We start from the raw sequence: 26,154 nt of genomic DNA on the forward strand, positions 1-26,154 counted from the left end.
CGCTTGCAATAAAGAATTTTTTTACAATCCAATTGATCTACAACTACTTGTAGATCTTTCATTCCCATTCCTAAATTTAATAAATTTACTGGTGGAGGACTGGCAGGAAATACTCTAAAATCAATTTCTCGCCTAGATGCTATTGACCTTGTTCTTGACATTTTTTTCATAAATTGTGTACATTTTGTTAAAATATATTTATACGAAATTTATAAAAATATTTAATTTTACGCTGTATTTTTTCTTCTATATACACGTTTAATTAACTTTACTTTTTTACACAATTGTAATAATTATTTAAAATAATATTTTGTGCCTCCCAACACTACCTTACTTTTACACCTTATTTGTCTTACTTGTATATCTTACTTAGTAGACCTACTTTACTTTTCGAGTATTTTTTTCTTCATTTTAACTTGCTTATTTTTCCTGCTTACTGACTTGTTTTGTTTTTATAAAAAAGTTTTGTGTCCCCGACACTGCCTTACTTGACCTTACTAATCATCTTACATACTTATTGTCTTACTTAGGAGTAGTATTGTCTTACTTATGAGTATTAACTTGCTTACTTATTTTCCTGCTTACTAACTTATTTTTATTTCTTACTTAATTTTTTTTTTGCATGCTTAATTTTTGCCTGCTTACTTATAACTTCCAAGACAGACATTTTAACTGACTTATTTTTCTTGCTTAGTGACTTGTTTTTTTTTTTGTAAAAAATTTTGTGTCCCCGACACTGTCTTACTTAGCCTTACTTATTCATCTTACTTACTTATTGTCTTACTTATGAGTAGGCCTACTTTTTTTTATTTAACCGCGGTTAACTTGCTTACTTATTTTCCTGCTTACTAACTTAATTTATTTCTTACTTATTTTTATTTTTGCATGCTTATTTTTTGCCTGCTTACTTATAACTTTCTAGACAGACATCACCAAGTCTCGTGTATTCACCAGAACTTTAGTGTTAACATATAACTTTCTAGACGGACATCACTAAGTCTAGTGCACTCACTATGACTATAGTGTTTTGACATATAACTTTCTAGACATTACATCACTAAACCGTACGGTTATAGTGTTTTTTACACATAACTTTCTAGACAATACATCACTAAACCATACGGTTATAGTGTTCACTAAACCATACGGTTATAGTGTTTTTACATTTAATGACATGATAAAGATCGAAGTTTAAGGGCGAAGCTGAGATTTGAACCCACGAACGGTTCATGAATGGCGATTACAACATAGTGCAGAATGCGAACGCACTATGCTACGTATACGTGATGTGTTTATGTACTTTGAAATCTTTTAAATTATTGTTTCGCTCTAAGAAAGAGAACAGTTCTTTGTTTTTCTAAACACTTTTCTCAGAAATCATTACTCTTTGAAGAGAATGAATAGAAAAAGAAAAAGGGTTTATAAAGCTGAACAAACATTAAAGTTTATTAAAGTTTTTTTTAATTATTTTGATCAGAAATAAAAAAAATGTCTGTTATAACATATATTTAATATTTCTTTCAACTACATAATTCTTTTGTAATAATTTATAAAAAAGTAAATATAGCTGAGCAAACATTACTTGTTTTTTTCAGATAAATAGCAGGTTGTTTTGAAAAAATATCAATTCGCCACAATGAACACAACAGAAGTTATCACTAAATTCGATGATAAGGATATGGAATTCTATGAAAGGGTGTTAAAACCAGACGGAGTACCTATTGAGGATTTTATTGCGGCTTATGATTTGGTCATGGGTTCAATGAAAGTAAAAGAAGTTAATGTGATTGATTTAACAGTCGAAGAAAATGATACGCAAGTCAAAGATAACGTTGAAAAAGTTGAAGATGAAGAATCAATCGACTTTAAAGTTACAGAGGTAAATATTTTTTAACCATAAAAATAAGTTTTGCTTTTTTTTTATTTTTTTTTAATTTTCTTTCACTTTTTTTAGAGAAAAAAAAAGAAAAGAAGAAGCAAAAGCTATAAAGCGCGGAACAATAAAAGAAAAATTTTATATCTTTTAAAAAAATACAGCGTGTAACATTATAAATATTTTTTTTTTACAATTTTTTTGAGAATATATTTAGTTTTTTATTTAATTTTCCATGTATATAATTATCTTCTGTTTGTCGCCAACGTTTTATTTTTTTACCGACTCTTCCCAGTTTTCGATTTGTTTTGTTATCTTTATATTTTTTATTTGTATTACGTTTGCACATAACTATGTTTTTACAGTTGCTAGGAAGATTTTGTTGAAGAGTAATCGGATTATTTGTTTGTGTTAATTTTGAAAACTTTAAGCGTGGCACCGTAGCTTTTGATCGCGCCATATATTCTAAAAATAAATTTTTTATTTTATTTAAAAAATATTCAAACTGTTTTTTTTTTCAAAATAAAAAAAGTTACCGGCTGTTTCTTTAGTTCTAGGCGTATATCTTATTTTTGCCATCAATAAAACTATTTAAAAATTTTTTCTTTTATATATATATATATATATTTTTGGCAGTAACAATATAACTTGCTTTGTTTAGAATATAAAAATGAGTATAAATTCGAGAAGAGAATTGGAAAAAAGTATTGAAAATGTTGTGGGTGCTCGGTGGAAAGAAATGGCCAAGTATTTTGGATTTGCTGATAATACCATAGAAATCATTGATGACGATTACTTGCGTATTTACGATAAATTTTCAAGAGTATTTCAATTATTATTTCAACGCGAACAACACGAATGGGCAATCATAAACATTGTAAACAGTTTAAAAATATGGCTAAACGATGAAAAAAACCGTCTTGAACGCGACGAACTGTTTATAAGCAATTTAAACGCTTTGATTATTAAAGTTGATAATTAATAATTAATAGATTATTAATAAAATTTTGTAAATTTTCTCGGAAAATATCTTTCTAAATTTTTTTTTTTCGAAAAACACCTTTAATATTTTCTCAGAATTTTATCAATGAAAATCATTTTCTCTTTAAATTTGTTTTTACAGTTTACTGTCGTTTTTTTTTTTAATCCGATCATTTAATTTTGTCGTTTCACACTTGTTTAATAAATATTTACTTTTTTTATATAAGTTTAAAGTTTAGAAAAAAAAATATTTCACACTTGAAATTTTCAATTAAAAAAAATGGAACCGTTTATCAAGTAAGTTTTGTTTTTAAAAAATGTTTTTTTTTTTTGTATTTTCTTTTTCAAAAATGGACTCATAAATTAATTCTTTAGTCGCAAAAACACTGAAAAAATATGCTGCTGTTATTGTGGAATGTTGCAAAATATCGAGAACCTGCTTGATCATCAACAAAACTGTTTGGAAAAAATTAATTCGACTTCTTGCTTTTGCTGTGGAATCAATGTAAATAATTTAGAAACGCACGAATGCCGATATGAAGAAATTCAACCAAGCACCTTTTTGTGTTTTTTATGCCTCCATCAAATACCAACTGAAATAATGGCAAACCATGTCACAGATTGTTTATCACATTTAGAAGAAAGATTTATAATAAAGGCAACTGAAAATATAAACGAAACCATAAAATCAAATACAAATGTCTTTAACAAAATAATCAATAACTGTATGCTTTCACTTTCCAATTCAAACAAACAAATTGCTCGACTGTCAAGTTTGGTCACTTGCAAAAATAAAGAATTTGAAAATCATGTCAAAAGCTCAACAGAATACTTGACAAATTTGATAAACGAAAAAAATGAAGAAATTGCAAATTTAAAATCTCTTGTTTGCGATATGAAAATATCAAAAGAAAATTTTCCAATCACTGATAATCAAATTATCAAATGTGACCAAATGGATCTCAGATTACTGTCCAATGAACCGTTTTATTCCGACCCTGCTTACACCACAGACGGTTATTTTTATCGAATAAAAATGTATGGGTACAAAATTGCTGAAAAAAAAATGGCCATTTACTTTCAACTTTTGCAATCTCCACATGATCACGTTTTAAAATGGCCGTTTAAAAGAAGAGTTATTGTTACTCTGCGAAATAATGTTCACGAAATGAAAAAGGAAATATCATTTGGTAATTATAACCAAGGTCAACTTGAAAATGCCGGATATTGTCGATACTTTTACCAACCTGTTCATGAATATAATCCGGCTATCGGATATACAGAATTTATAAATCACGAACATTTGAAAAATTTTATTGTAAACAACATGCTGTTTATTAATGTGTCTATTGAAAATCACATTTAAATATTTTTTTTAAATTGTATTAAATAATTGATATTAAAACTTTTTTATTCTTTAGCAAAAAAAATGATTGAAAAATATTTCAGAGAACTTGCAGATCATCTTACGAGCGACAACACACGTAGTTTAAAATTTTGTCTATCTATACCGCTCCGTTTGAAGGAACAAATAAAAGATGGCATTGATTTAATGGAACACTTTAACACATATTCCATTTATCACGACAACAAAGAATTCATATCACCTGAAAGCAAATTCAATCTTTTATTAGAAATGTTAGCAATAATCGGAAGAACGGATTTATATATAAAATATAAGAAGAAAATTCCTCAATTGCCAACATATGAAGACTGCATAAATTTATCAAATGGTCAGACGCCAAAAGCAGCGATAATTGACGGTCAACCAAACAAAAGCAATTATCCGGTCGAAGTTGTGGTCGCAAAACAAAAAGAACTTTTAAATATTTATAGCAAATGATACTTTATAATATTAAGAATAAATATTAACTTTAATTTTTGTTGTTATTCACACACAGTATAATATATATTATAATTATTTTTGTCATTTTTTTTTGTTTTAGAACCAACTAAAAAAAATGCTCACAAAAATAAGGTAAATTTACAAAGACATTTAAACGTTTTCAGAAAATTTCAAAGATAAGTTATCAAACTGCTCGAAGATTCTTTGCCAACGCTGAGATTAGCAAATTTAAATCAAAATTGAACAAAGAAAAAAACCAAAAAAGAAAATATGACGGAGAAAGAAAGGAAGACTCTTAAAAGAAAATACAGCAGCAATTTATTTGTTATCAAACACAAACGTCCTCGAATGATAATGGAAAATGGAGAACATAGTTCATTTAATCCAGAGTTGAGACGATACACATACTACACTAAAATGTTTATTATTAAAGCTCAGATATGGCTTGATAAAGATAATCTTTCTCGCACGTTTCAAGAACTTTATACCGACAAACCGATACTTTCTTTATTAGATTTATGTAAACGCAAAATGGTATTTATTCGAATAAAAAAAGAAATGACAAATTTAACTCAAAATATACTTTGTGTGCTCGAAAAACATTTTGATAAAAAAACTCTTCTTTACTACCTCGAAAAAAGAAAAGAAAATTCGATGAAAAAAAAAGTTGCCAAATATATACTAAAAACTGATAAAGTATCAACAAAAAACTTGGAAAAGTTTATAAAACCTCATTTAAAATTTTTTATTTTGCAGCATAATGTTTTAATAAATTTAGTTTATTTATTTGCACAAGTATATTATGAAACTGAATATTCAAAAAAAAAATATTATCACTTGAATAAAGATTATCTGCACCATTTTTTTAAAATTATTTTAAAAACTATTGAATGGTTTACCGATCAATATAACTTTGTCATTTATGAAAAATTTATTTGTAATAATAGTATACTCGATTATCTTTAATAACAGTTTTTTTTTTTCAGAATGAAAAACATTAAAAAATACACTCAAGAAATTGGTGACACGGAAAATTATGAAGAACCTAATGTTGATTTTTTTTGTGTTTTTCATCGAGATTTAGAAGAAAATATAGTCTGGGAAGAAATAATTAAACGGAAAAAAGCAAAACGAGAAAACAAGTTTATTCCTTATTCTTACTATTTAAAAGAGGTGGCACAAAACACAAGAATTTGGTTTAATATTGACATTTACGATCAAATCATGAAAGAAATAAAATGTTACCCCAATGGAGAAATTGATTTGTCATTAAAACAACTCTGTTTAAGAAAATTATCAATAAAAAAGTTAAAAAATAAAATGGAAGCAGTCATGGATGAAATTGAATCTATTTTGGTCAATTTCAAATTTAATTTTGACAAAATCTTGCGGAGATTTCATGACGAATATGGTTTTTCTGAATATAGGACACATAGAATATTTATAAAAAATTTAAACTATACTCGCGGGCCGTATTGGCTATGGAGAACTTCTACAGATTTGTCTTTTTTTATTATACAAAAAGCTTTAATAAAAGGACTTCAAAGTATTTTTAGTTGTATTTTTGCAGAAATAAATTTTAAACCTTGTTTGGTTAACCAATGCAAAAAATATCTTGACAATATATTTAATATTATTTTAAAAACTATTTATTGGTTAAAAAATCAATAGGAATTTATAAATGCAAATTATTTTCTTAACCATAAAATAAATTACGAATATTTTGTATAATTTTTTTAGATGGATAAAAAAATTATGAAAAAAGGAAGAACAGGAAAAAGAAACAGGTATTGCAAAAAAAAAGAAACGGAAAACACAATCTCAACTGAAGGTATGTATACAGTTACATTTATAAACATGTCAAACTTGAGCACAACCTAATCACTTTTTTTTCTTTTTTAGAAATAAATTATGCCTACAAAAAAACAAAAAACGAAAAGGAGAAAGATATGAAAAGAAAAAAAATGAAAGAGCTTGAGAAAATTAAAAAAGACTTTGACAAACCGGAAAAAAGATATTTTTGCTCTGGTTGCTGTTTATGCAGTTGGCCAGAAAAACCATGCTGCTGGAAAGAATGCTCGTTTATATGGGATATAGACGAACAATGTGCGGGATGTCATTTTTGCATCCCACATTTAAAACAAGATGTTTTTTTAAACTGTAAATAGACTTTATTATAATACATTTTTATTTCATATTTTAATACTTTTTCTTTTTACAACAAGTCAATTTTCAAGATTATTTACTTTTTTATTGCAAAATTAGTATTTTTTATAGCTGTATTCTTTTATATAATGTCTGAAGCGGTCGAATAACAAAAAAGTTTTTAGATTTTTTAAAAAACCTTTTTTCCACCATGACTCTCTTTAATTTAATACACAGGGAAACTATAGTGCGTGCTATCGTACGGAATACCATTATGATACTTGATCGTGCTATCGTCTTGAGGGTTGTACGGTTTCACGACTAATACTTTTTCGGCTGCTTAAACTGTTGCAACGGTTTATTTTTCTCCATCTAAAAATAATGTCAATGCCGAGTTTTTATCGATTATTTTTATCGTTTTCTTGCGTTTTTTTTTATACCATTTTTTCAACACCTTTTTATTAACAGATTCAAATTTATAAACTTGAAAATTTTTTTCCTTAAAGAATAACCCGTTTAAAAATATTTTTTTTAGATTAGAATAAAAATGCCAAACTATTCGCCATCATTGACACAAAAAGAAAAAGATTTTATTGCAGAAGAAGCGTTCAGTTCTGAATTATCTTACAACTGTGAAGAAATAATATAAAAACATTTTTTTTTTCTTTTTTAACCGCTTCATTTATGACAAACGACCCTATCGAGATTATAAACCGTTGTTTTTTTTTTAATAAATTCAATAATATAAACGCAATTTTTTTTATTCTTTTATAAATCACCATGTCACAACATGCACACTGTGACAAGAATGACCCTGTCACGCATGCGTCATTTTCACTTGTCACCATGTCACCATGTCACCACTTGTCGCCATGTCACCACTTGTCACCATGTCACCATGTCACCACTTGTCACCGTGTCACTTGTCACCATGTCACCACTTGTCACCGTGTCACTTGTCACCACTTGTCACTATGTCACCATGTCACTTGTCGCCATGTCACTTGTCACCATGTCACCATGTCACCATGTCACTTGTCACCACTTGTCACCATGTCACTTGTCACCATGTCACCATGTCACCATGTTACTTGTCACCATTTGTCACCATGTCACTTGTCACCATGTCACCACTTGTCACCGTGTCACCACTTGTCACCATGTCACACCCATTGACGCCCCATTTAACGCCACTTTTTTGGTCAGTCCACCTTTTCGGTCATGTGAGAACCATTACAACCAATCACGTTCTTAGGGCGCAATTTTCATGATAATAATGATGAAAAAAATAAAACCCGATTATAACATCTCATCAATTACATCATAGAGTAATAATAGATCTATTCTATTATAATAATAGTAATAATAGAATAGATCTATTATTACTATTACAGATCTCCAGAACTGGTATTACCTTTGCAATTTACATGAATGTTTATTTGGAAAGATTCCTTGTTTAAACGAAAGATTAAATATATGCAAAAGAATTTTTTTTTAACATAAAAAAAACATTTAATTAATATTACCGCTCACATTATGAAATCCTTGTGCTTTGTTTAGTTTTAATGAACGCACAGTATCTAATTACTCTTTTTCAGTTAACTCAGCATTTTCAGTTCTTGATTGCTAGGAGTCAAGTATTTCTCATTGTTAAACTCACTGTGTTTTAATTTTAGTTAAATTTAAACCTGCATTGATAAACACCTTAAAATATTTTATCAATTATATTCTTTTGTAATATCTTGTCGATGATAATTTAGTGTTTTTGAAAGACCAAAGTTATAATACATTATATATATATATATATATATATATATATATATATATATATATATATATATATATATATATATATATATATATATATATTTAAACAACTTTAAAGAGTATTCTACACAATAGAAAGCTCAATGTTCTTAAAAGAACAGAGCAATTATATAGTAGTAAAAAATCACTTAACAAAAAATATTTCCATTTAACAACTGTGTTTTATCAACAAAGATTCATCAGAAATCATTTCTGATAATTCTCTGTTGATAAAACACAGTCTCTAACGGGAAAAAATTTTGTTAATTGGTATTTTACTAATATATGCATAATATATGTATAAATATATATATGTTTGTATAGATGTATATATATATATATATATATATATATATATATATATTTATATATATATATATATATATATAATGTATTATAATTATATATATTCGGATTTAAGTCAAGACATTCCACTGACCATGCTATTATTCACCTTATTCATGACATGACTTAAAGCGTTTGATGAAAAAAAAATACACAGTAGGAGTTTGATATAAACTGAAGATAGAATAGAAGAATGTTATGATCAACTGTGTCAAGCGCTTTGCTGTATATAAATATACAGCAAAGCGTTTGACACAGTTGATCATAACATTTTTCTAGCTAGACTAAAACATTATGGCATAAAAAACTTAAACATTGATTGGGTTTAAAAGTTACTTAACAAATAAAAAGCAATATATATCGTATAACGAAGGAAAATCAAAATATACGACAGTCACATGCGGTGTTCCTCAAGGATCAATACTTGGACCACTACTCTTGCTTGTTTATATAAACGACTTACATAGATTTTCTAATATTTTAACTTCAATTTTATTCGCTGGTGACACAAACTTGTTTTACTATAATAGTAACATCGACTTCTTATTTGAAACAGTCAATAAGGAACTCACATATTTAACTGAATGGTTCAAGTCGAATAAACTATCCTTAAATATAATTAAAACCAAATACTCTTTTTCAAAGACTTCAGGAAAAAAAAATTATTCCGTAACGAGTGTATATTTTGTGTAATTTAATTGAGTGTATATTAACGGCAAAGAGTAGATATTTTTTTTCAATTTTCAAGGGAGTATTAATAAAAGAAGTGAAGTCCTAAATAAGTTATTTTAGAAAGAATCGGAATTGTTAAAAAAGGTAGAGAATTGAGTTTCTTACGATTCCTTGAAAATTGCTGGAATCGGGAGAATCGAAGTCGGTCCATATCTAGATAAAAGCGTGGGGTATTTAAATTTGAATTATAAATAAAGATTGTTCCTGGGGAAAATAATTACCCAAAATTCTGAAATCCTGCGAAATTTTTTCCGGGATCCCGGGATTTCTTTTTTTGTTACCCATGTATTTTAATACTAAATCGTTTAACTTTCCCGGCAAAAATAGAATTTTTTATTTCCTGGACCATCAGAAAATCACCTAATGCTATTGTACACTTGTTGAAATTTGTCACATGTGCGATTAAATTTTAATAATTATTATAAAAATATTCTTAAGTCGTAAAATTTCAAAGGGTTTGGAATTATTTTGATTTCAAAAAGAATGACGAGACAAAATAATTCCAAACCCTTTATTTGAAAATAAAACCCACAATATTATTTTAAATAAAGAATGCAAAGGTGAACCGCCAAACAAAAAACATTATAACTAATTTGCAATTGATTTTATAATCAAAAAATTTTTTGTTAGGAGATTGGCTAAATTTTCTGCTATTGATTGATTTTCCATTTTTATTTTCAAATAAAGGGTTTGGAATTATTTTGTCTCGTCATTCTATTTGAAATCAAAATAATTCCAAACCCTTTGAAATTTTACGACTTAAGAACATTTTTATAATAATTATTAAAATTTAATCGCACATGTGACAAATTTCAAATATGGATTTCCATAAGTGTATTAGCTGAATTAAATCAAATATGTGAGTCTGAACCTTAATGCCATGAACCTTATCTATAAATATTATATTGAAATAGGTAAAGAAAAAAAAAAAATACTTGAAAATAAAAAAAAATAAAATTCAAGTTTATCATAAATCTTGAGGAGCATTTAAAATATGGCAGAAGGTTTATAAATATAAATATTCGCTTTAATAGTGGTTTTATAAATCTTGGATTAGAGAGAATAATAGGATCTTTAATGCAAATGATTGCCTTAAACTACTTATTAAAAAATGAGGTATGCTTAATGTAATACTTTCCAGTGATGTAGTTTGCATAAAAACAGATAGTGATCCACAACAGATCCATTATGGAAAAATTTATAAATTTTTCTCCTGCTGAATTTCAACTTTGTTTTCTCTATGCAATACATTCAGTTGATGTTATTTATAAAAAAAAAGTTGAAAATAATCAGATATCTAATGAAGAAGATATTGAAAATGATTTTGATGACGAAAATAAAAATAAGGATGAAAATGAAATTAGTTACCAAGCTCATCTGATCTTGCTCCTGAGCTTCATGAGGTTCTGATTAGAGTTCGTAAAATTGTTTTAACTTTTAAAAGATCTGCATACTTTGAAACGTTATTCTAAAAGTGAATATGGACAAGAGCTAGGATATATTTTAGATTTATAAACTCGTTGGAACTCAATGCTGGCCATGATTAAAAGATCTATTAAAGTTTCAAAAGCAGTTGGTAAATCTCTGATGGATTTCAGTTTAGAAAAACTCAGGTTGTCTGGTGATGAGCTGGAAGTAGTTGAAAGTTTAAGAACTAGTCTTGAGACAATTGTTATAGGTTTTGATTTGTAGAAGGGAAGCTACATAATAAGAGTTAATGGAGCATTTAGGAACAATTACAGAAAAAGGATGAGACTTAATTGAATGACGAGTAACACGAGAATGAATTTTAGTAGATGGCACAAGAGACGTGAGCTCATTTGAGCAGTGCCCAATCTAGTATTTGTAGAAAAAAGAAAGAGAAGCAACATTATGACAGCACGATAATGGTTGAAGGTTGGCTGCAAAAGCAGGTTTAACTATGTTTACTATGCGCTTTTTCACCTTGACTAAAAGATAAAAGACATCATTAGAAGATCCGCCCCAGATATGGCAACGCTATTCCACACAAGACCGGATTTGAGATTTATAGAGATAAAGAATAGAATCCAGAGTAAGAAAGTGTCAAGCTCAATAAAGCGATGCAATCTTAGCGGATGATAACTTTGCAATTGATTTGATATACGGTTTCCAAGAAAGATCGGAAGTAAGATTTAATTCTAGAAGATGAATAGTAGAACACTCATCGACTATATTATCGTTCTGAAATATAGGAAGATCTAAATTACTGCAATAACGATTGGCTAAAAATATTTGAGTTTTATCTTAATTAAAGTTCACCAGCCACTGTGAACCCCATGCTGTAGCAGAAGTGAGATCCTTTTCGAGCTTAAATGCCCCCTCCAAGCAATCAGAGAGTGTTGGCTTCTTATCATAAATAGAATAAATGGTAGCATCATCAGCGAACAATGCCACTTTAGATGTGAAAATATCTGGAAGATTGTTAATGTAAATTAAAAACAGTATGGGGCCATAGGTTGAATCTTGAGGAACCCCTGAAGTTACGAATATGAAGAAGAGTGCTGTTCATTGAGGACAACTTTTATACTACAATTGGAAAGGAAGGATTCAATAATCTTAAAGATATTACCAGATACACCGTAAGAAAAAAGCTTATGGAAAAGACCAGCATGCCAAACTTTATCAAAAGCTTTAGAAATGTCAAAAGCGATGGCCTTAACCTCTCCACCTTTATCTAATGCACGATAAAACCTATCATTTGTTACTCTAGCAAATCAGCTGTAAAATGAAAAGATCGAAATCCATATTGATGATCAAAAAGTAAGTTATTAGATTCAAGATGAGACATTAGATTAATTAATTAATTAGTTAATTAAAGTAATTTAAAAACCTTACTTATGATAAGAAGAAGGCTTATGGGACGGTAGTTAGACAAATTAGATCGCTCTCCAGAACTTTTGAATATAGGGATAGCAAATGCCGCTTTCCAGCAGGCTGGAAAACAAGACTCTGATAAGCACTTGTTAAATAGTTTTAAAAGTATAAACGACAGCTCCGGAGAACACTTTTGCAAGACTATAACAGTTATATTGTCCGGACCACAAGCTGTAGAAGAGTCAAAGCAGGAAATCACTTTAGATACAAAAGCTGGAGTGATACGAATGTCAAGCAATGGATCAACTTGTTTGACGACTAACTTAGGTAGAACGCAACTAGTGGAGTCAAGAGATGATATTGATGAAAAGTTTTTAGTAAACAATTCAGCTTTGTCTTTAGGTGAATTGACAAAGTCTGAACCATACAAGAGAGGTGGAACAACAGATCTGCCCTTATTATTGATACTATTAAAGATTCTCCAGAAGTCGCGAGAGCCTAATTTTTGTGATGAAATACGAAATTTCAAAACCTAAGAATAGCGGGCATTGGTGTTAGACAAAACCTTTTTACAATGGTTTCCAGCAGTTATTAACAGACGTCTGTTTTCTGGAGAATTGTTTTGCTGATATATATGGTAGTAACGGTTTCAATTGGAAGTTGCAGCAGCCAAATGTGAGAAAAACTATGGAGAAGAAAAAGGCTTGACCTGGAATTGTTGAGACGGAATAAAAAATTTCATGTCAGCCTGAATCACTAAGTTATGTAATAAGCACATTTGTCAGCAGGAGACGAAAGATTTCTATCACGAAGAAAATCACGGAGCCCCAGTCAGCTTTAAGGTAGTTGTTAGAGGTACAATGGTAGAGGGGTTCAGATGATGAAGAAGAATGAGATAATAGTTTTAGAGAGATCAAACCGTGATCAGAAGCACCTATAGGTGAATGTGGAGAGACTGAGCACTGACTCAGAAATAAGACATAAGTCAAGTAGAGAAGGTAAATGATTCGGGTTGTCTGGAAAGCGAATTTAAAAGTTAACTACCTACATCGGAGATTGAGAAAGGCAAAAGTTGTGGGTTTTAACGCCTGCAGAATCACTGACTTTAGAGCCAAGCTATTCCGTGTGATAAGCATTAAAATCACCAACAACTACAATATTGGCTAATGGATAAAAAGAGAGGGCTTGGTCAATATGATCAGAAATAAAACTTACTACTACAAAATTTATCCAATAATACTATTGTTCAATAATTACAATAAAATAAAACATAATAAAATTAATTAGTATTATAATTGATTTCAAATAATTACTTGACAATATTTATAGGCCTATTATTATATATTCATAAAAGCAATGAAAAAAGCAAAAGTAAACATAAGCAGATTTAAGAGTTCAATTAGTTACATAAACAAAAATTGCTAAACAATGTCAAATAAATTGGCTAGTTACAGAAAAAAGGTATGACTATTTTATCAAAATTATTTTTAAAGTTTCATCTTTATAAAAATAATAATAATAAAGATATCGAAACTGAAATTTACAAAAATTTTTTGGAAAAATGTTTTAAGTCACAAAGCTTTATATATACTCTCAAAAAATTTTATTCAAAATTGAAACGTAAACTTTTACAAGCATCTGTGTGGCGTGATAATCTCATTAAACAAAAATCAGTTTTAATTGTTGTTTGAATTAGCGGGGGATTTAATACTAATAGAAATATGTTTACTTTTTTTGGAATTAAATAATTTTTAAAAAAGCTAAAAACAAATATTTTTTGTGTATGGCAAAAGATATTATTTAAAAAATTGTTTTGACAAGTTTGAGCTTTTTCGTTGTTGTTGGTGGTGTTATTGGAAATATTTTTATTGTTGTCTTGATTGGTCAAAAGAAGAAACTTCAAAACATTACCAAAATTTTTTGTTACGAACCTTGCAGTAGCAAGTATTACCATATCTTCTATTGTTATGCCGTTTTCAATGGCAATGGATTTAAAATACTGGACACCAAATAAGCAAATTACAAATGCAAAATATTGATGCCAATTTTTGAACATTTTGTTTTTGAGGTTTTGACTGCAATAAGAATTTCTGCAATAAGAATTTCTATATGATAGTTAATCAATCGAGAGTCATTCAAAAAATAAAAATTTGATTGCTTTCTCTGGGCAATATCGTTTATAATTATATCTGTTCCATGGAACAGGGGATTATTCGGTGAATTTACTAAATGGTCTGAAATTTAATAATACAACGTATGCATCTGCAAACTTACTTTTAATAAAAATACTGGCAACGAACGAATATATAAGCGGTGATGATATTTTCACTAACCTTTCTAATACCAATGGTATGAACGGGCTTGTCTTATTTTAAAATACTAGGAGAAGTTGCCGATAATGCAAAAAATATTAAAGGCCATGTCCCTGGAGATTTAATTGCTTTAAGGAAACGTAGCTCTAAACGCCTAAATCGTACTCTTTTGACTATGTATTTATTTTTTGGATTAACAACATTACCCATTTAAGCTTTGAACCTTCTAAATGCATTTATAAAAGACAAGTTTTTTAATCATTTGTGGAATATATCATTTACGCTTTTCTATTTGCAAGTTGTAATAAATCCTCTTGTTTTTTAATACAAAGGTGCCTTTTATCTAAAAAATAGTAAAAACTACGTGCTTTTTTTTAAACCTATGCATGTGTCTTTCAGATTTATAAAATGTTAAAAATTTTCTGCGCAAAAAGGCTTTAGTAATATTAGTTTTGTTGATACGTAGAAATATTTTGTATATAAAAAAAGTTTTTATAAGTATATCTAATAAAATAAAACATAACCATGTTCTGTTTGCGAATTAAATAATAGATTGTTTTTGCAAAAAATCTCTTACAACGGCAACATTAACATATTGATTTAGAGGTCAACAAGAAATTAGGTGCTTTTCTTCTAACTTTTTTTTTTCTTATTTTTTTGTTTTACTTGACCCAAGAAGTCCTTACGGTCTTACGATCACAAAGCACCGCGGAAAAGCATTCGAATGAAAGTACGCCTTCTTTCTTACAACTTGTTTCTCCGCGCAGCGGCCTTGTTCGTCAAGGTTTGTGTTTCGGAGTTATAGAGTTGAGAGAGGGTTATAACCACAATTAAGTAGCCTCCTTATCTGTAGTGGCCTTCTGGGCCTTGGGGAGGTGAGATAACAAAAAAAAAAAAAAAAAAAAAAAAAAAAATGTCATAAAACTTGCCCAATGGTGGTCTTGTACCACGGATCTCACGGATTTGGTAAATATTGTTATTAATGAAAAAAAAACTTAATGGATATTAAAATTTGTACTCAAAAGGTGTAAATAAACAAATAACAAATAAAATGTGGCCTTAAAACAAAAAATGAAAAACAGAAAACAAATATGGGAATTGTTAAAAAATCTGCGATTTAGCCTTAGCTTTAATTTTACCGTTTAAAAATGTTTACAATGTGCAAAAATATAAAAAAAAACAAAAATGGCTAGAATAAGAAGAAGGCATAAATTAGCCTTATCGTCTAGCCCCAATAGAAACGGTATCATATAAGAAACATTATTATTAAAATATGACAATTTTAAGATGTTTAGAAACAAAAAAGTAATATATTATCCCTTCAGATGCTCCAAATTCAGAAGTCGTTCTGTTAAGTGTCCACAAAAATAAAAATTCAAAGGGAAATGCATATTACATAGGTAAAAAAGTTTTTAAAATTTTGTCAATACTATGGTTATGTAGATAGTGTTTTTACAGTTAATCTGAATACAAACAGTTGCAATGCTGGTAAATACCACGGAGCAATAGCAATTATTACGAATATTGCTATTGCAATCTCCACCATCTTTTGTGCTCTCTGTATGCAATATTTATATGAAGATAACGTTTCACATTTCTTAGAAATTTTGTTTAGAGGTATTAAGAGTTCACAAAAAATATAAAATTAAAAAAACAAAACAAACCAATTTTCAACAACAAAAAAAATATTTCAATAAAAAGTGGCATAAAATTTGATCTTTTAATGAGTTTTAATTAAGCTTTGTTAATAACGAATCATTATATTCCAAAAATTAGTTGTAATTTTCAGGTTGGTACTTTTTTCATAAATTAATATTATTTTTTTGAGCTAATTTAAAATGCTCATATTAAGTGGTCTGGGTAATATGGGCAATTTTGCTACTTTTTTAAAACCTCTGTGTTTTTTAGAAAAAATTTCGGTTGCCCAAATATCATAGTGGATCATGAGTCGGAATCCCTAAAAATTGTTTCAATTATGCTGGGTCCAATATTTTTTCGCAAAAACATTGGACCCAGCATAATTATTTTTGAAAATATTCCAATTTTCGTTAAAGGTGCTCATTTTACCCTAATTTACCCTATTATAAAAAGCTGTCAAAGTGAGTTTTTAACTCATTCGCTGTTTATGCAGCAACAGTTTAACTACTATTACTATTGCAATTAATGTAAACAATGAATAAAAATCACTTTTTTCTGAAAGATAGGTAGTTTATCAAATAAAATAATAATAACAAAAAAATCATTTTTTTGCATTTATTTTACCATGAATCTACCTCAAGATTAGTGGCAAAAACATGTTGTTCAATCTAACAAATTGCTTTTAATTTAAAAGATTTAGTTTTTAATGGTCTAAAAACAACCACAACAAACTGCAACTTTAATGAAGTTGAACAAACAATAATTGCCACTGTGAATCTTTTTACTGTTTTATAAGCTCAGTCTCACAGAACATGAATACCATTTTTAATTTTTTAAACTACCATATTGAATAAATGGTCACGTATTGAAGAAGCAGCTTATTTTCTAAACATCGGATAAACAGTAAAAAAAAATAATTAATGAATGAGCAACTTTTTCCTATGGGCGATACATATATAAAAAAGAGAAAATTTACAAATAAATATATCGTTAAAAATAAAAACTAAAGAATAAAGAACGCAGAAACTCGAAGACAATATGGTCGTATAACCGAGAGCCGAGAATTATTTGGTTTAAAACTGATAATAAGTATTAGTTTACTGATAAAACTAAAACTATTTGAATTTAAATTATTTAAAAATATGGCTATTTGATATTCTAAGTAAACTTTTCTTCTGATTGATTTATTTTTAGTGATAGGAAGGTTAGTAATTAAACTATTTAGTTTTTTTGAAAGGTTAGTTTCTGTGAATAATTGTTATAACTCTCTGAATAAATATTACGATTCGTGTCATTAACATTTTAGAAATCGTAAATAATATCCGTAAATAATCTTTTTAAAAAATAATCAAAATCGATTATTTAGTAATCTGGGCTGTATTTTTGTATCTAAAGTTCGTTTTTAAAGCTTCAATAAAGATACTTTTCAAAGTCACGATCATACTTAAATTGTCTCGATCATACTTGTATTGGCGTTGTGGATTTGTCAAAGTTTCTCTCGTCTACGATTCTTTGGTATACTTTGGTATACTATATATTTTGTTGCTGTACAATAAATACAAGAGAAAGCTGGTATTAAAAAGCCAAACCTATTATTGCAATTGATCCTAGTCTTGATTTTACTACATCAGGATATTTTTGTAAAAGATTATAAAGGTGTAGTTCGGACTTGGATTAAGAAAAATGCTTGATATCAGAAGTATATTACCTATAGATATCAAAGTAACTACAATTTTTTATAGCTTGGTACAAATTGTCCAAAATTTAGACTCATATTATTATTATGAGAAATTTAGAGATTTTATGACGAAATCATTATAAGAGGATTATTTGTGCTTGTTGATTTGTCATGCCAATTGCTAAAATACTGCCATGTTTTGTAAAGTTAAAAATTCATCTTTAGGGAATTTAATGATGCTTTAAGGAGTTTAATGATGTCAAAATTATTTCAAAATGAGCAGAAACGATGATGCTGTTCTTTAAACGGTATCTATTTAAAACTATTGTAACTTGTATTCTGCAAGGTCTGAAAACAAAAATATTTAAAACTCAGTGTTAAATCCTAAATTGGATCAAACGTTATCTTAGTAAACGTAAACATTTTGTTAATAACAAAAAATCTTCGTTACAATTATTAAAAAATATGACATAAATAATATTCTTAATAATATTATTAAAAATAATAAATATAATATTATATCTAAATATCTAAATATAATATTATATCTAAAAATAATAAATATAATATTATATCTAAATATAATAAATCTAAATAATATTATAAAAAATATTCTTACAACGGTCACTCTTTTTTTTTAAATATATAAATGATCTTTATTGTTACAAAGATCATTTATGTATATCAAAAATAAGAGTGACCCAAGAATGAATCCTTGAGGATTTTTTTAATTTATCCATTACATTATTAAAAAGTATGTTTATGTCTACTTGTAAATGGAATAAATTTATACCATTAACAAAAGTTATGGTCTTTAAATTAGAAGCCTGGTAAATAGCTTCCAAATTAATGACCAAAACCTTTGCAAACGGTATTTTTTAAAAAGTGATGACACGAATTTATTCCATGGATTAAAATATATAAAACAAGTGACTGAAGTCACTTGTTTAATATATTTTCCCATAACCATACTTTTTGATAATATGACTTATGAACCAAAAAAAAAAATTTCATACTGGTCTGAAAAAAAAGATTGTCTTTACATACCGATTAATCAAAATGGACACTTTTTTATCCAACTTCTTAAAATAAAAATAAAAATATCGTGCCTGACCTATTAATTGAAAATTAAATTTTTAAAGAAAACTTCTTCTTTTAAAGAGCTTTACGATTAGATCCTTTGATCTTTTAGTATGATCTTTTAATATTTTAAAACTTTAAATCTTTTAGAACGATCTTTTAGAATTTTAGTTCTTTTTAGAATGATCCTTCGATCTTTTAGAAGTCCTGCCAGTAATATATGCGTTTTAACATTGCCTTCTACATGTTATTCTGACAAATAAATAAAAAAAATTAAAAAAGTAGATCATTAACAACTATTTTCTGATAAAAAAAAGTTGACATAGAGTAGATAAGGTTATTTTGAGCGCCATAGACAAAAATTGAAATCGTTTTCAAAAACAATTATGCGTGATCCAAAGTAATTGCGAATAAATAGTTTTTAGACTCGCTACCATGATGCATTTAAATATTTGAGTACCAGAAGTTTTCCTTAAATACACAAAGACTTTAAAAATGTTGGAGAAGTGCTCATTTAACCAGTCTACATGGTAACATGAGCACTTTAAATTAGCTCAAAAAAATAATATTAATTGAGTAAAGAAATACCAACTTGACATTTAGAACTAATTTGTTGAATATAATGGTTCTTTATTAACAATACTCTTCATTAAAAGGTCAAATTTTACTTTTTATTGAAACAATTCTGCTTTGTTTTTACGCAAAAAAAAAAAAGAAAGTTAATTCGTTTTTTTTCCGATTTTATTTCAATTTTAACTCCAACTTTTTAACGATAAAATACAAATTTTTTTTAAATTAAACAGATAAGATACTTAAAATTGCTATAATATTAACATTTTTTACTTTTATTCAAAAAGCAATTAGAAACAATTTTTTTTTACTAAAAAGTTATTAAATTTAAATATTAGTTATTAAATATTTAAATCAAGTCAAAAATAAATGTTTCAGTGCAGTGTTTTCCGAACAAATTTGGAATGGATTTTTAGCTAACATGTTTTTCTTTATGAAAAAGTAAACATCTATATTTCAACGTCAAGATTTTGCGCCACAGATTCTTTCATGTGTAATAATATTTTAAAAAATCAAAATGTAATTGCGTAAATGTAAATGAGGGCCGCTAATTACTGCGTATAAATATGCGCTACTTATCCTGCTTTCTGTTATCACGCATAAAGTCAGTTAGAAAAGAACAAAACAACCTGAATCACATTTGAATCACATTTCATTAATCACATTTGAAAATTTTTTGATGTGCTCATATTAGCAAGATGCTCAAGTTGCCCGAATCTCCGCTAATTATGCTGCATATGGTTGATAAAATGAAAGAAAAATAAAGCATCATTTATTTAAATATTTTCAATGCATTTTAATTTAGTTTTTTGATCAATTAAAAATTTTTTTTTTAATTTAATTTAGGTTGTTTTTTCTGTTTTTTGTTTGTTTAAAGGAACTTGTTTTATGCAGCAACAATTATACTGCTTCTTGCTTCTTGTTTCTGCGTCTTTAAATGGAAAATAATTCATTGAGTGGTTACGGTCACTTCGTCGTAATGTCATAATGATTTTTTGTGCTAGAAAGACAATAAATGACTAAATGATTTGCATATCATTTATGCAAATCATTTTATTATAATGCTTTGTATATTATTGTTTTTTTAAATTACCCTCGCGATAGTCTTAGCAAATTTGTCGAAACAATAACAATTGCTTCACCTTTATGAAACAATTCTTAGGGTGGAATGCAAGAAGCATACTTTATTCAAGTTCGACCTAAACTTTACATTGTAAGCAATAGAGGCAGAGTATTTTTGAGGGAAAAACCCATTCTCTGCCGCTATTGTTTACAATGTAAAGTTCAAATCGAACTTGACTCAAGTTTGCCTCTTGCATTCCACCCTTACTATTTGATGTTCATTAAATTATTGCAATTCAAGTTTAAAATTTTCCATTTCAGGTGCTGATATTTTTTCAGAAAAAATCCAATTGTTGTTTCAATCGACTGAAACCAGCTCTTGAGCCTTATAGTCGTCACTGATAACTGATAAGTCATTTTTGTCCGTTTATTAAAACAGAAGTCAAATTACGTTTTAGGGTGGAATGCAAGAAGCGAACTTGAGTCAAGTTCGACTTGAACTTTTCTTTGCAAACAATAGCGGCAGAGTATTTTTCATAGTGGGAAGCCCATACTCTGTCGCTATTGGTTACAATGTAAAGTTCAAGTCGAACTTGACTCAAGTTCGCTTCTTGCATTCCACCCTAAATCGCTTTTTGTTTGTTTCGTCATTAATGAACAATTTACCACCTTGAATTACATCAAATTACCTCTGACTGTTAAATTAAAAAATACTAGCTTAAAGGATTACTACCCTGAATAAAAGTAGATTACCTCTTGTTGTGAATTTTTAAACCTTATTAACGCAAATACAACATATAGTTTAAACTTTTTAAAATATTTTAAATACTTTAGCTTAATCTTCAAAATTTATCATTTTATTAAACAATATATTTAAAAAGTTTTTCTTATCATTTAACAAAAAGATTAATTGTTATACATTTGTAACAAACTCAATGAAATAATTTTTTTAATTTAATTTTTTTTTTTTTTTCATTATAAATAAAATTTACTAAAACTAAAAATACTTATATACTTCTATGATTAGTTTCTTAAATCATACATGTTTTTTTTTTTCTGAAAATTCATATATTAGAAGTAAAGAAAAAAGATTTTCACTTAAAACTTTGTTTTTAAGTTAACAAAAATTTAAAAAACTTGAGATTGTTACGTTGGTTTATTGTCAAACCTTTGACTATTTCAAAAAAAATTTTCTTTAACTATCGAAATTAGTAGTTTAATTTTCAAAACAAAAGTTAAAAATTGTAAATTTTACTTTCGTGCTCTGAGTAAAAAAAATCAATAAATTGTCAGATTTTGATCAAAGTTTTTTTGAACTTGTCATTTTTTGTTCATTTTTTTATTTACCATAACGTTATATTCTAAATCTTATTTAAATATCAATCCTCCAGTCAAAGTTTACCATTTAACGTTTAACGTCGTCTGACGTCATTTTTTCAACGCGTTTCTTAATGCTCACGGGGTCTTTTAAGCAAGGTTTCCAAGCAAAATAGTGCTGATAAATTTTTATTACCTTTCAAGGAATATATTGTTGTTCATTGTTTAACTTTAAAATAAAAATTATTAGTTTTTATAAATAAACATTTACTTGATGTTTTTTTTTTTTTAAATAATTTTAGGGGACAGCCTAAAAAACCGAATTCTAAAACGCCGAAAAGCCGAAATGCCGAAATATATGGTTTATGGTGAATTGACCTATTTCTGGCCACGTCCTAATTCTAGCCGATTTTCAAAAGCACAAAATTCTTTAATAATGAGTGGGATTGTTCAGATATAAATAAAATATAGTATTTAAGCTAATTTTTAAACATTTAATTTAAAATATACGAAGATTTTCCAATGCTTCAAAAACATACTTGAAGTATTTAATAAACTTTTTGTCTCCGTAAACTCAATGTTCCGTATTGTTAAACTCAATGTTCGTTATTTTCAAACTCAATGTTCGGTATTTTTAAATTCAATGTCCGGTATTTTCTAACTCAATGTTCGGTATATTCAAAGATTTTATGATTACATTTATATTCTTAAACGTTTGTAAATTGCTCGAATCACAAATAATATTAGAAAATAATTTAGTTAAAAGTTTATTATCAGTATAAAACTATATTATCATTAATTCTTTTAATTTGTGAATTTCTTTATACAATCAGAATTAAATTCAAACGGCCTTTTCGCTAGCATCTAAAAAAATGATGCCTAAACACAAGTTAACTTTAATTTTGTTAAAAACTTTATATAATTGTATTCATCATTAAGTGTCTTATTTAAATTCAAATTGGTTTGTTAATATTACGCGATACAAATTTATTTTCCTACACAATAAATGCTAAGTGGCCAGAAATTGGTCAATACCCTAATAATAGATCTGCGGTAACCGTAAAAAAGACAACGAATAGTTAAGTATTTCTCGGATATTTAATTTCGAATTAATTGTAAAAACTTGTTTGAAATTAAAAAAAATTCTAAGAAAAACTTGAGTAAAACCGGGTCAAACTGCACACCATATCATTCCGCACACTGATCGAAATTATCAAATAAAAACTAAACGGGTATGGCTATGAAGAAAATAAAAATAGATTGGAATACAGAACTCTCCTCGGCATATAATTTTATTTCCTCTATTCGAGTTGATACAATTATATGCCGATTCAACTCCATTTTTTTCTTTTTTTCGCAACTTTAACGGGGAATCAAAATTTTTAATACACTTTTTATCATTGCGAACAAAATAGCGCTTGAACCGAAACTGATATAAAAAGGATTTTAGCACTGTCTTGTTGGAATTTTAATTTTAATACTGATAGTATAATTTTTATGCAGCTAGAACAAAGTTACATAAAAAATAAAAAAAGTAAAAAAAACTCTTTTTTCAGGTAACACCGCACACTCGATTAATTACTTAGTTTAGTTTTTCGCAAGTGACAAAGCGCCTACCTATATCTAATTAACATAGTGTTAACTCCAGTTTAACTATGAATAAAATATAATGTTATTTGTTAATATAATCATCTCTTACTCATTAAAAACCAATTATTATATTATTTCTCAATATAATCATCACTCACTCAATTCAATTTAACTCACTATAACATGTCAACTAAAAAAACAAAAGTATTCAAGGAAGACGATATACTAGCCGCATTAACTGATACGAAAGAAAATAAAACATCACTGAGAAAAGCTGCATTCAAACATGACGTTCCATTCTCAACGCTCAAAGATTGCAAAAATAACAACAACAAAGGCTTCCATGGCTCAGGTACAACAACGGTACTCTCAAATGAACTATCAATCTTTCTCAAAACAGAAAGATTGATGGTGCATGCGTTCCAATTACTTGGTGACTGGGGTTATGGTTTAAACCGAAATGAAATCCTAGAATTTGTATGTGGCTACCTTAAACGCGAAGATCAATAGCACTTATTCAAAAATGGCAAACCTGGTAAAGACTGGTTTTATGCCTTTATGAAGAGATGGTCAAGAGAAATTTCAACAAGAAAAGCCGATAACTTAGCATCAAAAAGAGCCGCTTCTTGTACGTTAGAAATAATTGATTGTTATTTTGAATGCGTCGCCAAGTAGTATCAACAGACTGGTATAACTTCTGGGTTGCATATTTGGAATTGTGATGAAACAGGTTTTTTCGGGTGATAAAGGCAAAGCAACCGTAGTGTGTCGAAAAGGGACAAGACGTGCATTTAAACTTACTGGCAACAATGAAAAAAATGCATTACACTCTAAGCAATTGCTGCAACGCTGATAGAAATTTTGCACCATTATTTGTGTTATACACTGCCAAAAAAAATTTTCATCCTTCCTGGGTAAGAGGTAGTCCAGTTGACACCAAATATTTAATTTCAAAATCAGATCGGGTAAAGCACGATACGTTTATTGAATGGCTGAAAGAAGTATTTATACCCATAACTGAACAAATTGATAATATTCATATTTTAGTATCAGATGGTTATACAACTCACATAGCTTTGGAAACGGTATTGCTGTGCAAAAAACACAATATTATCTCAATTTGTATGCCAGAGCATTTTTTACATATTCTACAACCATTGGATTGAGGCGTCTATTGTCATGTCAAACAAGCATGGAAAAAAATTCTTACAAAGTATTACAAAGACTCAAAATGTTAGAATTTAGATAAACACAATTTTTCACTGTTGCTTAAACTGCTGTACAAGAGTAATAAATGTTTTACACGCTTGCATGCAATCGCTGGTTTCCAGTACACTGGCTTATTTCCACTTAATCAAAATAACATAAACCATAAGGCGTTAGCAATCACACAAACGTTTAATCTACCTTCATCAACTTTAGCAGCCTTCACAACACCTACACGATCTTGCTCAGACAGAGCTTAATCATCTTCAACAGCCGCTGCAGTGTTGAGCGGAAAATGTATTATCGAAGAAAATGTGATCAAGTTCCTCAATCAAAAAGATGAAGAAAAAGCAAAAAAGGAAGCCGTGTAGGTTGTTAAACTTGACGCAAAGCGTAGGCTCCCTATGCCAAGTACTCAAATGCCTGAGCATAACAATGCTGAGCAATCTTAGCAAAACAATAATGAAGTACACGTACCGGCAGCCAAACGAATAAAAGTTGCAAAATGTAAAAAGTGTAGAGTACAGCTACACACAGAAATGTTGCAATGCAAAAAATTCGATGTGTCGGGAACGGCTGTGCAAAGAAACATGTTTACCAAGGAAATATACAGTTGGAATTAAATTTTTTTGTTTCTAAAAATGTTAAAACTTTAATGTAGTTTCCTAAACATAAGTTGTGTTAAAAATAAAAATAAAAAAAGTTTAAGTTTAAAAATTTCAATGTTTTCTCAAATGTGCAGTTTTATCAGAATATCTAAACAATGTATTTGTTTATAGATTTCATTACATAGATACATTTTTATACAAATGCTTTTATACAATATTTAGTTGCAGGAAAATTAAACACGCAGGGGCTTTTTAGTGAACTAAGATTGTTTACTGAAGACCTTGTTCCCAGTCCAAATCAACTTAAACCTAGTTTACAAGATTGGAAAAATGGAACTAATAATGTTGTTGTTTACCACATTATCCTTGCAAATCTGACTGATCATTTTCTTTATGAACGAACAGTGAAATTTAATTATTAAAAACTTTGAGTTGATAGAGATGGTGGCATTTTGGAGCAACCGTAACGCAGTGGTTAGCGCACTATCCTAATAAGCTAGAGAACTGTGGTTCAACGACAGGACAAGTTT

At 28.3% G+C, this 26,154-nt stretch overlaps 2 protein-coding genes and 1 long non-coding RNA gene across 3 annotated transcripts; 2 read left to right on the forward strand and 1 right to left on the reverse strand.

The window, feature by feature from the left end:
• Nucleotides 1–2,141: 2,141 nt before the first annotated feature.
• On the reverse strand, nucleotides 2,142–2,821 carry LOC136084154 (uncharacterized). Its single transcript, XR_010640366.1, has 2 exons — nucleotides 2,410–2,821; nucleotides 2,142–2,338 (listed from the first exon to the last, which is right to left on the reverse strand). It is a non-coding gene; the product is annotated as an uncharacterized LOC136084154 (long non-coding RNA).
• Nucleotides 2,822–3,455: 634 nt separating this feature from the next.
• LOC136082980 (TNF receptor-associated factor 4-like) lies at nucleotides 3,456–4,220 on the forward strand. The gene has a single exon (XM_065802394.1). It carries the CDS (start codon nucleotides 3,456–3,458, stop codon nucleotides 4,218–4,220), a length of 765 nt encoding a protein of 254 aa, XP_065658466.1.
• A 3,405-nt stretch (nucleotides 4,221–7,625) lies between these two features.
• LOC136082981 (putative keratin-associated protein 4-16) lies at nucleotides 7,626–8,021 on the forward strand. Its single transcript, XM_065802395.1, has one exon. The coding sequence runs from the start codon at nucleotides 7,626–7,628 to the stop codon at nucleotides 8,019–8,021; it is 396 nt and encodes a 131-aa protein (XP_065658467.1).
• Nucleotides 8,022–26,154: the final 18,133 nt, after the last annotated feature.

The sequence above is a fragment of the Hydra vulgaris genome, chromosome 08 (assembly GCF_038396675.1).
Source record: "Hydra vulgaris chromosome 08, alternate assembly HydraT2T_AEP".
Lineage (NCBI taxonomy): Eukaryota > Metazoa > Cnidaria > Hydrozoa > Anthoathecata > Hydridae > Hydra > Hydra vulgaris.